Genomic DNA, 13971 nt, shown 5'->3' on the forward strand with positions numbered 1-13971 from the left:
TGCAACCATTGCCACCATCCGTCTCCAGAACTCTTTTCATCCTGCTAAACTGAAACTCTGTACCCATTAAACAATAGTTCCCCATGGCCCCCTCCCCTCAGACCCAGGCAACAACCATTTTACTTTTTTTTTCTCCTTCACTTTTCCCCCATGCCCCAGCCTCTGGTAGCTACCATTCTACTCTCTGTTACTACGGGTCTGGCATTTTTTAATTTTAATTTTGTAGATTCCAGATGTAACTGAGATCATGCAATATTTGTCTTTCTGTGTCTGGCTTATTTCACTCAGCATAATGCTCTCCAGGTTCATACATATTGTCGCAAATGACAGGATTTTCTTCTTTTTAAAGGCTCAATAATATTCCATTGTATATGTGTGTATAATATTGATATTTGTGCATATAATAGTAATATTTACATATCAGAATATATGAATAATATATACATATTTTCTTTATCTAGTCATCCATCAACATTTAGGTTGTTTCCATATCTTAGCTATTATGAATAATGCTGCAATGAACATGGGAGTACAGATAGCTCTTCGAGATACTGATTTCATTTCCTTTGGCTATATATACCTAGAAGTGGAATTGCTGGATCATATAATAGTTCTATTTTAAATTTTTGATGAAACTCCATACTGTTTTCCATAATGGCTGTGCCAATTTATATTCCCACCATCAGTGTACAATGGTTCCCTTTTCTCCACATTCTCAACAACACTTGCCATCTTTTGACTTTTTTTTTTTTTTATTTATTTTTTGGCTGTGTTGGGTCTTCGTTGCTGCACGCGGGCTTTCTTTAGTTGTGGCGAGCGGGGGCTACTCTCGGTTGCAGTGAGCAGGCTTCTCATTGCGGTGCCTCCTCTTTGTTGCGGAGCACAGGCTCTAGGTGCGTGGGCTTCAGTGGTTGTGGTGCACGGGCTTAGTTGCTCTGCGGCATGTGGGATCTTCCCGACCAGGGCTCGAACCCACGTCCCCTGCATTGGCAGGCGGATTCTTAACCACTGTACCAGGGAAGTCCCTCTTTTGACTTTTTGATAATAACAATCCCTAAAAGATATAAGGTGATATCTCGCTGTAGTTTTGATTTCCCTGGTGATTAGTGATGTTGAGCATCTTTTCATATACATGACTTCAGTTGGCCATTTGTATATCTTCTTTGGGAAAATGTCTATTCAGGTCCTTTTCCCATTTTTAAGTTGGTTTATTTGATGTTTTTTGCTATTGAGTTGTAAGAGTTCCTTTTGTATTTTGGATATGAATCCCCTATTGGATGTATGATTTGCAAATATTTTCTCCCATTCCATAGATTGCCCTCTCATTTTGTTATTTGTTTCCTTTGCTGTCCAGAAACATTTCAGTTTGATGTAATCCCACTTGTTTATTTTTACTTTTGTTGCCTGAGCTTTTGGTGCCAAATCCAAGAAATCATTGCTAAGACCAATGCCTAGGAGATTTCCCCCTGTTTTCTTCTAGGAGTTTTATGGTTTGCAGTCATACTTTTAAGTCTTTTATCCATTTAGACATTGATTTTGGTGTATGGTGTAAGATAAGAGTCCAATTTCATTCTTTTGCATGTCGATATCCAGTTTTCCCAACAGCATTTACTGAAAAGTCTATCCTTTACCCATTTTGTATTCTTGGTGCCTTTGTCAAAAATTAGTTGACCATGAAAGTGTGGGTTGATTTCTGGATGTTCTGTTCCATTGATTTATGTGTCTGTTTTTATGCCAGTACCAAACTGTTTTGATTAATGTAGCTTGGTAACATAGTTTAAAATCAGGAAATGTGATGCTTCCAGTTTTGTTCTTCTTGCTCAGGATTGCTTTAGCTATTTGGGGTCCTTCGTATTTCCATATGAATTTTAGGGGTTTTTTTTTCTATTTCTGTGAAAAATGCCATTGGAATTTTTAGAGGGATTGCATTGAATCTGTAGATTGCTTTGGGTAATGGGGATATTTTAACAATATTAATTCTTCCAATCCACGAATACAAGATATCTTTCCATTTCTTTGTGTCTTCTTCAGTTTCTTTCAGAAATTATGGGGGGGGGTGGAATATGAGAAGTTGGGTAACAGAAAGTTGTTGAGAGCCCAGGAAGGGAGAGAACTTCAAGAATAAAATGCACAGTGCTAAGAGCCACGAGCATCTGTGCTGAAGACAAGCTACTGAGAGGTTAATTGCAACTTGAAAAAAATATTTTTTTCACTGGTGATATGACCCTAAGCCAACTGTAAACCCATTTGGAAGCAAGAGAGTGGTAACTATGATTTTGAAAAACTGATAGTGAAAGGAAGGAAAAAGAGGCAGTCAGAGGAGGTGGGGAGGTAGTGGGGTTGTGTGCCCTCATAACATGGTTCTGCTTCAGCACTTATGTTCTCCTTCACGGAACGTCTCTTTCCGACAAACCCAGCCTTTCACCACTGGAAATAGAAAAGAGTGAATTCACATAGGCAGCTCACCTCGTTGGCCTGAAAATTACTACTGGAAAAAAGAGAAAGAAATCCTTTACCTTCTAGAACCTTCAAAGGGATAATGTATTCAAGGTGGAAAAATATCTTTCCTTTAGGCAACGACTGAAGAAACTGAAACAAACAGTCAAGAAGATGAGAATGATGGTGAAAAAACAGAAAAAGGGAATACAGAAGTTGCCTCATCAGGTTTGTTTTTATAACAGACTAGTTTTAAGGTAAAGCGTGATAACTCTTAAGAGAATGAAAATAGAAAAGGTAGTGAATGAGGCTCTGTGACTGGTGTGGTTGTGCTGCCACCTAGTGACGTCCTGGGGGAAATTCTGACCAAGTGATTTATCTTGCTGTAAAAAAAACAGGAACCCATGCTTTTTGCTACCTTACTTCGTTTTTTTTTTCTTTTTTGGTACGCGGACCTCTCACTGTTGTGGCCTCTCCCCGGACGCGCAGGCCCTGCGGCCATGGCTCACGGGTCCAGCCGCTCCGTGGTATGTGGGATCTTCCCGTATCGGGGCACGAACCCATGTCCCCTGCATCGACAGGTGGATTCTCAACCACTGTGCCACCTGGGAAACCCTCATTTTGTTGAAAGTTTATCTCCGTCATCATAAGAGAGTTATATTTCCCCTAATCAATAATGCTAAAAACTGAGGGTTATATTTAACACACAGTAACAACAATAGATAAGACAGATTAAAAATATATCATAAAAATAGATGCTGAGGGCTTCCCTGGTGGCGCAGTGGTTGAGAGTCCGCCTGCCGATGCGGGGGACACGGGTTCGTGCCCCGGTCCGGGAAGATCCCACATGCCGCGGAGCGGCTGGACCCGTGAGCCATGGCCGCTGAGCCTGCGCGTCTGGAGCCTGTGCTCCGCAACGGGGAGGCCACAACAGTGAGAGACCTGCATACCGCAAAAAAAAAAAAAAAGATGCTGAAGTGGTAAACCCAATGAATAGTTTGAAAGAATAAAGTAATGCCACAAATATGAACAGTGAGTATGAATAGAAACCCACTCTTCCCTAAAGTAATATTTCTCGATATTTTTAACACATTTTTTCTTTTGATAAACATGAAAACCTCTCACCCTTTTCTAATACCAAGTTATTTTTAAATGGCATTGTAAAGTAAATTAAAAGTCATTACTAAAAATTTTAGTGTATACTTTTTCAAACTAGACTGTACCTCCACATTCTGATATGCCCCCTCAGGTGGTGACTTTTCCACCCACTTTAGACTGTACCAAATTCTTCTTTGTATACCCGAGAACACTTAATTTTCATTGCATTATATTGATTTTGACCACACAATCCCTAACACATTCCAATTATGAAAACATGATGTTAAAAAGGAACATTGAAATACAAAAGGAAGAGTCAGGCTGCCCCTCATTTGGAAAGAAATTTGGATAGAAATTATCTATAAATGTTCACCTGTCCAACCCACCTCTCGTAATATTTCCTACCAGCATTTTGTTTCATGTAGTGTTATTCATATGTAAACTGGGACTCTTATTCAGAACTTAAGTTTTTCATAGTGGGGTTCTTTGATGTGTTTTATGTTCCTTGATTTTTTAACAATATCATGAAAGAGCCTAGAGAATTCTAGTACCTGAAGCTCTTTTGTACCTCTCATCACACTGTAATCCAGCTCCGTGTTGCCCCGGGCAAGATATGTACTCAGTGTACTTCCTGGCATGGCAGGACCAATGAGCCTTTATATGGTTTTCATCTTGTTCTTTATGTTTCTGAATGTAACTCCATTTCAGAGCCACAGTGTTTTACATCAACTGTGACTCGATCCAGCCCGACCGTGGCCTTTGTGGAGCTTTCCTCCAGCCCCCAGGTGAAGAACGAGGTGCCAGAAGAGAAAGACCAGAAGAAACCGGAAAACGAAATGAGTGGAAAGGTGGAACTGGTGCTGTCACAAAAGGTGAGGTGGACTAAAGCCGTTAAGTCCACGATTCACGTGGCTTCGTGTTACTGCTGGCTGCCATGGTGGCACCGTTTTGTAATGAAGGTTTATTTTCTCTCCTGATCTTGTTTCCTACCTTTGATCTGTATTTTTTTTTCTTAATACAAATATAATACATGTTCATTGTAAAAAAAAAATGTAACTACCTATAGAAAGATGTCTGTGTTAGTCCACTTGGGCAGCTGTAACAGAAAACCATAGACTCGGCTTACAAACAACAGAAATTTATTTCTGTCGGTTATGGCAGCTGGGAGGGGCAAGAGCAAGGTGCTGACAGTCAGCATCTGGTGAGAACCCGCTTCCTGACTCACAGACGGCTGTCTTCTTGCTGTGCCCTCACTTGGCAGAAGGGCCAAGGGTCCTGAGTCTCTTTTATACCATCACTAGTCCCATTCATGAGCTCTTCACCCCCATGACCTAATCACCTCCCAGAAGGCCCAGCTCCCAATACCATTACCTTGGGGGTTAGGGTTTCAGCATATGAATTTTGGGGGGACACAAACATTCAGCCTATAGCTATTTATTTTTAATGTCTATTTACAGTGATATACATGGAAGTATGTAACAAATCTATCAAATAGTATGTGTAAGTATACATAAATATATAAATAAAAAACAGAAATAGAGCAAGAGAGAGAAAAAGTCACTGAAACCTACCTCTCTATTAATAATAAGTGGTATATATATTCTCTCAACATCTTTTAAAATTTATTTTAAATGGCTAATTTTTATAAAATTATTTTTATAAAAATTTTTATAAAATTTATATACATTTAAAAGAAAAATGTGGTATAGATATCTGTTATAAAGCTTTGCAGTTAGGTTTTAGTTTGCCATGCATGAACTTGTTTATTTGTAACTTACTCCATATTCTCTTTCCAATATTTACCTGTTTTACAGTAATGGTACTTCTGATGCCTCTGAACTTGAATAACAAGGAAACCAGAAAATTATTATTCTGATATAATGGGTTTTAACATCTTATTTTTATTAAATTTCTTCTTTGTTTGGAGTCTCATCTCTTTCATATTAATTTAGTTTGTTTTCAGGCACAGTCTAAAAGTCATCTTTTGTACCTCTTGTCCTCAACCTTGGTTACCCTTTAGAATTTAATAGATACCAGGTCATATAAATCTCAGTCTCTGGGAACAGGGCTCAGGCATCTGTATTTTCGAAAGGTCCCCAGGTGATTCTGATGGGTCACCAAGATAAGAGTACAACTGACTTGCATACTGGACACTTTATGTGGTGATATTCCAACTTTAAAAATTAAACCTAAATTTGGATTTGACTTTAGAGTGAAAATTTTACCACTTCTAGTTCTGGTTCATCTATCATCTACTCAGCCAATAGTGGTTGTGCACCTACTATGTGCCAAGCACTCTGCAGACACTGGATATTCAACAGTGAATAAGACACAGCCCCTGGCCTTAAGATGCTGAGAGTGCTGTATGCCTGGTGGAACCCAAAAATGCCTGCTTCCCTGATGCCTTTTGGGGATTTCAGACTCTAGCTACTCCCCCATTTTTATACATAGAGAATTAAAAAATGGTCTGGAGGTCTGAACAGAAGAACCTAACTGTAGGAAAAGCGTTGGGGGCAGACAGGATTTCCTGCCCTTGCAGGTTGTGCCTGACCCACATTACACTTGTAATCTATTTATTTATTCTTCTTGCAAATTGACCTTTTTTCCTATGTAAATATAAAATGAAAGGAAAACTCATAACATTGCTAGAAAAAATATTTTAAAAATCAAACAAAATGGATACCATAACATAAAAAATATTCATCTGCATTCCTCATCTGTGTAACCTCATCTATGTGATCCATCTTTGGACCCCCAGTGTCATGGCTACCCTACTATGGAAAAAATTGTTTTCAGGGGTTCTTAACTTTGTGTGTGTGTGCACACGCGCACGCTGCACGTGTGCCCACGCGTGTACATGCACCATGGACCCTTTGTCTATCTGGTAAACATTATTCTCAGAATAATATTGTTTAAACCATAAAATACACAGCATTACCAAGTTTTCCTTGGTATCAAGTAGTACAAAATATGTATAACCACATGACTTCTTTTCTGTGGACTCCAGGTTAAGAATCTCTGCTAGATGATTAGCAAATGGAATAATGGTCTTTGAACCCAATGCTTTTCACACCATGTGAATTTCTCCTTTCTCTACTTTACAGTTAACTTTTAGAGAAAGAAAGAAAGAAAGATGATGACAGTGGTTGCAACAGCTTTTATTTTCTGATTTCACTTGAGAGTGTTACCTTTATAAAACAAAGTACCAATGCACACAGGCTGACCTTTTACATAGTGGGTATTTTGAGCATTTCTGCTGAGATTAACTGTTTCATTTACAACCAGGCATTATCTGAAACATATTTTTGTCAATTCCACTATGGAGGAAATGGTATGAGCTTAAGATCTGAGGGTTGTCAACTTTGGTAAATCTAGGCCTTAGGTTTTGCTGCATGTTTTAACACTGAAGTTCATTTGGACATCTGGTTGACCTCTGTAATGCAGAACAATTAACTGTATTTTCTTCAAGATTCCATTAGGGTTGAATATATTATTCATCAAGAAAAATAAAATCTTACTGAGGAGAAATTCTAGACATTAAATCATCCTGAGAACCAAATAAGAGATCAACTTATGATGAAACAAATGCTCTGGAGCCTCACTCGCCCACTGGCCATAAAATTAATCTCTTCATGGCCACCAGCCAGTGAATCAGAGAAGATTCTGTAAGCAGCTAAAAGGACATCGGAACTGATACAGCCACACTCCTCATTCCGATCTCTGCTCAGAGTCTATTGACTCTTTATTTTGGTCGTTAGTTTGGTTATCTGGTCTTTCAGAAATCAGTTGATTAGAAGCAACAAATCGGAAGGAGGGTGTTCTACCAAAGGCCCTTCCGATTGGGGAGAAACAAAATAAAATTAACTAGCAATAACAAGAAAAATCTGTTTTTACAAAGCAAACATAAGAATTTTTAAAGCCTGTAACTTTGGATCTATTTACCATAAGGTCACGTGGTCTAACATGCTTCAAAAATCCCTTAAGGGCATCACCGCTATGGCACTGTTTGATATAACGGTTATTTACAATAATGCTTCTTTGTCAACAAGCACAGTATATTGTCTTTAATGTGCTTTGCGTAAATTTGTTGGGGGGAGTATGTAGTGTCTCAAGAATAATGCCCATTAGAAGGTAATATTACTTTAATATTTAATACTTACATAGTAAGATTTTTTTTAGATCTTATGTGGAACATCTCACTTCCTGACATTACAAATTCAGTATGATGTAGTACCAAGAAGAGAAACCGTGATTGATCCCAATAAGAACATGAAACAGAGTGATGTATTATCTCAAATATGGAATATTGTCCTCTGAGTTTGAAGAAACATGATCATCAAATTTTTATGCTCTAGTTTGATTTCTCTGAAAAATTGACCTCTCTATTAATGTAGAAAAGCATGAAGCGGTTTGGAGAAGGGACAACATTTTCCATTTACAATTTAAATGTTTGGGCTTCTTGACTTATTGTAGCCATGGATCCTTAAATTTTATTTCACCTGTGCATTTAGTAATGGACAATACTTGTAATATGTATGTCTGTTGCCCATGATCCAGGTGGTAAAGCCAAAATCTCCAGAACCAGAAGCAACCCTGACGTTTCCATTTCTGGACAAAATGCCTGAAAGCAGCCAATTACCTTTGCCAAATCTCAGTTCTCAAGGTAAAAAGATAGAAGTGTTTTGTTTCAGTTCTACGTGTTCTGCTGGGCCCATCTGTAGTGAAATATTCTTCATTTTCAAGGCAGATCACTTCCTTTATGTTGACGTACCTTTAGCCGTTGGGTTTGCCAGAGTCCATGATGGCTGAATTAATCACTTCCGAATGGAGGTCTGGAGCTACAGTCTCTGTTTGGCTTAGCCAGGAACCCCCGCTGCCAAGACCGTTTTGTCAGCCAGACACTGTAGGCACAATAGGGCCTATACCAGTATTTGATACCCGAAAATCACTTTTATTGGCTCTTAAATATTTTAAAAATTAAAAAATAAAAAATCAATGACTTTAATAAAGAGTTTATGATCTTAATATTATGTCAAGTTCATTAACTGTTAATTGTCTAGTCTTCCTAAAATATTCATTTAATTTGACAGTGATTTTGGAAGAAAGTCAGATTTTCTTGCCCCGTCATAGTTCCTGGCTGTGCGTGATGATTACCAAGAAACATTCATGATCATAGATTCAACGTGTTACTCAGAGCCAAAAACTTTAATCTTTCCAAAAATTCTTTACAGTTAGAATATATAGTTATATGGAACACATATATATATAGGCTGAGGGTAAACCTGAATATATTTCATATGTTTGATATATTTTATTTTATTTTTTTAACATCTTTATTGGAGTATAATTGCTTTACAATGGCGTGTTAGTTTCTGCTTTATAACAAAGTGAATCAGCTATACAGATACATATACATATATCCCCATATCTCCTCCTTCTTGCGTCTCCCTCCCACCCTCCCTATCCCACTCCTCTAGGTGGTCACAGAGCACCAAGCTGATCTCCCTGTGCTATGCAGTTGCTTCCCACTAGCTATCTATTTTACATTTGGTAGTGTTTATATGTCCATGCCACTCTCTCACTTTGTCCCATGTTTGATACATTTTAACATGTTTGGTATAATTTAGAGAGGGATGGCCTCGAAAAATATGGGCGTTTAGGGCCTAGGAAGGTCTTAAAATGGCAATGGCCACTGCAAACTCCCCAAGTGCCTTTAGGCCATGTATAGGTTGTGAATTCACCCCTTTATTCTTTAAGAGCCCAACTTGAATCCGTTTATCTTGGTAAGAACCCCAGGCACCCACAACCACCAGAAAGGAGCCTGAGGGATGTGAACAGTAGGGGGATGGGTCCTGAGGATTCCGTGATCCATAGGGACTATGCTTCACAAGAGACAGACCACCGGGCTTTACTGGTGTGAGTTCTCTCTTTACTGATGTGATGTGAAAACGGCGAGAGTTCAGGAGGCAAGAACTATAAGGTTTCTTGTTTTTCTTTTTTAACGTGCTTTCCCCAGTACACTTTATAGATCTATCAGTCCAGGCAAAGAGAGGATGTACAGGGTCATTGTGGCTGGGGACTTGTTGCTTTTCTTTTCAAGGATGGGCAGCTCTGTGGCAGAATGCTACTTGGCCTCCATTAGTCTTTGTTGATGGCTGGGAGATAAGTTGGGCTCTATCTGCATAACAGGAAGTACTCGGGAGGGAATTAATTGGTACAGGTACTGATGATCACTAGCTTCTTAATGTGGAAACAAGTTCAATACTGTCTTCAAAGCATTTGATTTAAATTCGTCAGCCCTACTGTCCTGAAGGGCAGTGACAAAAGTAAACTCTCCTAACTGGGCCAGCAATTGGTCCCATTTAGATTTTAATTCTGCCCTATTTCTAGCACTTTTTAATTGTGTATATAAGCAATATAGAGAGGAAATAGATATTTTAAGCCATATTAATTAGTTTTATTGTCTTCGATATTTTTACATCTAATTATCTGTTGTAAGGCATTTCGATTTTGTAAAATGTGCTGTTGAATTAAGGGACTTTACTTCATGCTTTATCTAAGATGAATGAAAAATAAAATTCAGTGGCACTAGAGCATTTCCAAAATCATTCTTCAAGATGGGATTATATTTGTCATACACCTGTTCCATACTCTTGTCTGGCTCATGGAAGCTGTAATTACAGCTGCAGGCTCTGGAGACAGAAGGCCTGGCTTCAAATTCTGGCTCTTCAAGTTCTAATCTGTATGATCTTACCCACCAAGTTCTCTCTAACCTCTGTCACCCGTAAACTGGAAATAATAACAGTACCAACCTCATAGGGTTGTTGGAAGAATTAAATGAGATAAACCAAAAAAAAAAAAAAAACACACACAAGGCATTTAGCTCAACACCTGACCTAGAATAAGCACTACAGTATAATCTAGTAGCTGCAGAATAGTTGCAGTAAGAGTAGAGTATAAAGCAAGATTCCAGGCAGGAATAAAGCATTCTTAAATGCTCTCCTTAAAATAGGAGTGTTTATATTGTAGAGACATAGCAGTAATTGTCAAACCTGAGATGTGGCAGGGTCTCCTGCAGGATTAATTAAAACACCGCTCTCTGGACCCCACCCGTACAGCATCTGATTGTGTAGGTCTGGGCTGGGGCCACAGTACTTACATTTCTAACAAGTTCCCAAAGGTGATGCTGATGCTGCAGATCCAGGGACCACACTCTGGAAACCACTGGCTTGAAGCATGTGTTTAAATTGTGTACCAAAAACATCACTGGTAGATGTAAAAATAACATTAATACTTGTTTGGAGTGTCTAAAGTTCCTATCTTTCAAGTAGCAAAAGGCCTCTAATAAATGTAGTCTTAAAAGACATGATTTGTCTTTAATTGGGGGTTGGCGGGGGGTATAGGGCTTTGCCCAGCTATAAAAAGTCAGCATAGGGGCTTCGCTGGTGGCGCAGTGGTTGGGAGTCCGCCTGCCGATGCAGGGGACACGGGTCTGGGAAGATCCCACATGCCGCGGAGCGGCTGGGCCCGTGAGCCATGGCCGCTGAGCCTGCACGTCCGGAGCCTGTGCTCTACAACGGGAGAGACCACAACAGTGAGAGGCCCGCGTATCGCAAAAAAAAAAAAAAAAAAGTCAGCATACATTTAAGTGACTAGTCAGAGGCTGCACATCAAGTCCAAAGAAGCTGTAGGGTCAGGATCAGGAATCCTGGAGCCATACCTAACATTCTCTCCCCAGGACAGTGATGATGCCACCATCTCCACCAAGTGGTCTGTTTCTCGACTGCTCAGACAGGCTACTGCAGATGTGTGGGGGCCCTAGTGATGCTCCACAGATTTCCCTTGAACATACCCATGTGCATAAATAGCCTTTAAATACTCTGAAAACATTCATAAAATGACATTTAAAGAGGACAGATTTCCTTTTCTCAACTGTCTCCCAATAGTAGAAAGATATCTTGAATTGATGTTTCAGGGAAATATTTGCACATTTTAAAAACCGCTGTCTTTACTTGCATTGAAAACGATGACAGATGAGCATCGCATCTAGGTTAAGGATGCAAATGCTTGCCTTCAGCTACTGTCTGCTTGATGCCACCCCATGACAGATACACACATACACATCTTTTTACTACACACGTATATAACTGCCACCACAGACTTCCATAATAACATTTATAAAGTGTGTAAGAATAATGGAACTCATCTCTGCTGTCTTTTATACTTTTCTAGTGCTTTCCAAAAGCAACGTAAACTGTGCGCTTTGCCCTTACATCACACATCATCCCATCATTTTGAGATTCAGCATCTTAACAATATCACCTTTAAGTATGAGCTCCTAAACTCCCACCCAACACCAAACAATAGCGTAAACTGGCCCATCTATGGACTTTTGTCCACATCTTCGGGTTTTGTGTGCATTTTATTGAGGTATTTTGTACTTTGGATACTTTCACTCTCAATCCTTGTTCTGATGACAGCCAAACCTCCATTAGTACTTGGGAGTGTGGTTCTATTCAAGTCTCAGCCCTGTTTTCATGGTTTTTCTATTTGTTCTGTTCTGCCATCTGATCTAGAGTCGCCTGGCACTGCCAGCGTTCTGCTGAGAGTTCAGAACTCTTGGCGACGTTCCCAGTTTTTCTCCCAGTCAGGTAAAATGCATACTGGGGAGCTCTATTTCTTTTTTGCAAAATCCATGTTGTGGGCAACCAATTATATCTGGTACTTTTCTTCATTTCTGATTCCAGGGGCACACAGTTAGCAAAGAGCTGGTTCATTGATATCAGTACCAGTTATCAGTACTAAAATTGGGGGAAATTCGCAGAATTTTACTTTGATTTTGAAAATCCAAAGAAATAATATTCACCTGTTTCTTTATGGTCTTCTTCTTTTTTTGTAAACAAAGATTAGAAGCATTTACCTGGAACTGGTAACGGTCCTCTTGTTAACTGTGTCACCTTCTCTACTTCCTGGATGACATCTGGCCTCTCTCTGTGTGATCCTTCTCTGTGTCAGACAGTGAGGGAACTGGTCAGTCAAGCCAGAGTGCAAGGTGCCTTAAAATGAGCACTCATAGGAATAGATTTCGCTTCCTATAATGTAGTACCTGGTGCTAATTGATGTGATCAATCATATTACCCTGGTCATAACTTCTCTTGGTGATGGGTACAAGCTGCTTCAGGGGTCTGCTTTATCATGATTTTCTAATGCTCTTGGCTAACCAAAAAAAGTTGGTTTGAAGCTGACATAGGAACCACACTCCACTGAGACGATCAAAAAAGAAAGACAATTAGAAGCTACTCACATTGTGATCTTTTTTCCTTTCTTTCTGTACAGTGGATTCTCCAAGCAGTGAAAAGTCACCTGTAACTACGCCTGTAAGTAATTCCTACTGAGGAATAAGATCATGCATTTAGTGTGATTTTAATTTATAAGGTATTTGATTCACTTAAAGGGGATTCAATCAAAAACGGTCTCCAAACTTTTGATTGTAAAAGAATATTTTTGTCGGATATAATGCTGTCAGTTGAATCATAGAGAAAGAGATGGATTATCATTTTGCACAGTTGTTATCATGCCTGGAAGCAAAATGGTGAGTCAGGAAAGTAAAATCTAAAAGAAACAACCAAAATGAATGTGACATAAGGAATTAGTAATAAAATATGCAACTTCCGTAGGCATTCAAAATCAGCTTTTTAAATGAAGGCAATACTTTAACACAGTGTATCATCGGCAGACAGGGCCCAGCCTGGACTTTCTCTGGGAGACCCATGCTGTCTGGGTCATATTCCTGCTCACAATCAGTATCTTGAATAATATATATTTTTTAACATCTTTATTGGAGTATAACTGCTTTACAATGGTGTGTTAGTTTCTGCTGTATAACAAGGTGAATCAGCTATACGTATACACATATCCCCATATCTCTTCCCTCTTGCATCTCCCTCCATCCTCCCTATCCCACCCCTCTAGGTGGACACAAAGCACCGAGCTGATCTCCCTGTGCTGTGCAGCTGCTTCCCACTAGCTATCTATTTTACATTTGGTAGTGTATATATGTCCATGCCACTCTCTCACCTCATCACAGCTTTCTCTTACCCCTCCGCGTGTCCTCAAGTCCATTCTCTACATCTGCGTCTTTATTCCTGTTCTGCCCCTAGGTTCTTCAGAACCTTTTTTTTTTTAGATCCATATATATGTGTTAGCATACGGTATTTGTTTTTCTCTTTCTGACTCACCTCACTCTGTATGACAGACTCTAGGTCCATCCACCTCACTACAAATAACTCAATTTCGTTTCTTTTTATGGCTGAGTAATATTCCATTGTATCTATGTGCCACATCTTCTTTATCCATTCATCTGTCAGTGGACACTTAGGTTGCTTGCATGTCCTGGTTATTGTAAATAGAGCTGCAATGAACATTGTGGTACATGAC

The 13971-nt window shown here is 39.3% G+C and overlaps 1 protein-coding gene across 7 annotated transcripts in view; it reads left to right on the plus strand.

The window, feature by feature from the left end:
- Positions 1-13971, plus strand: part of LIMCH1 (LIM and calponin homology domains 1) — a 342005-nt gene that overhangs the window by 295417 nt on the left and 32617 nt on the right. For all 7 annotated transcript variants that reach the window (XM_030881135.2, XM_030881128.3, XM_060299272.2 and 4 more), the window contains 4 exons: positions 2574-2664; positions 4243-4406; positions 8092-8197; positions 12871-12911. In XM_030881135.2, coding sequence (XP_030736995.1) covers positions 2574-2664; positions 4243-4406; positions 8092-8197; positions 12871-12911 — 402 coding nt within the window. The remainder of the gene's footprint in view (positions 1-2573; positions 2665-4242; positions 4407-8091; positions 8198-12870; positions 12912-13971) is intronic.

Source organism: Globicephala melas, chromosome 5 (assembly GCF_963455315.2).
Source record: "Globicephala melas chromosome 5, mGloMel1.2, whole genome shotgun sequence".
Lineage (NCBI taxonomy): Eukaryota > Metazoa > Chordata > Mammalia > Artiodactyla > Delphinidae > Globicephala > Globicephala melas.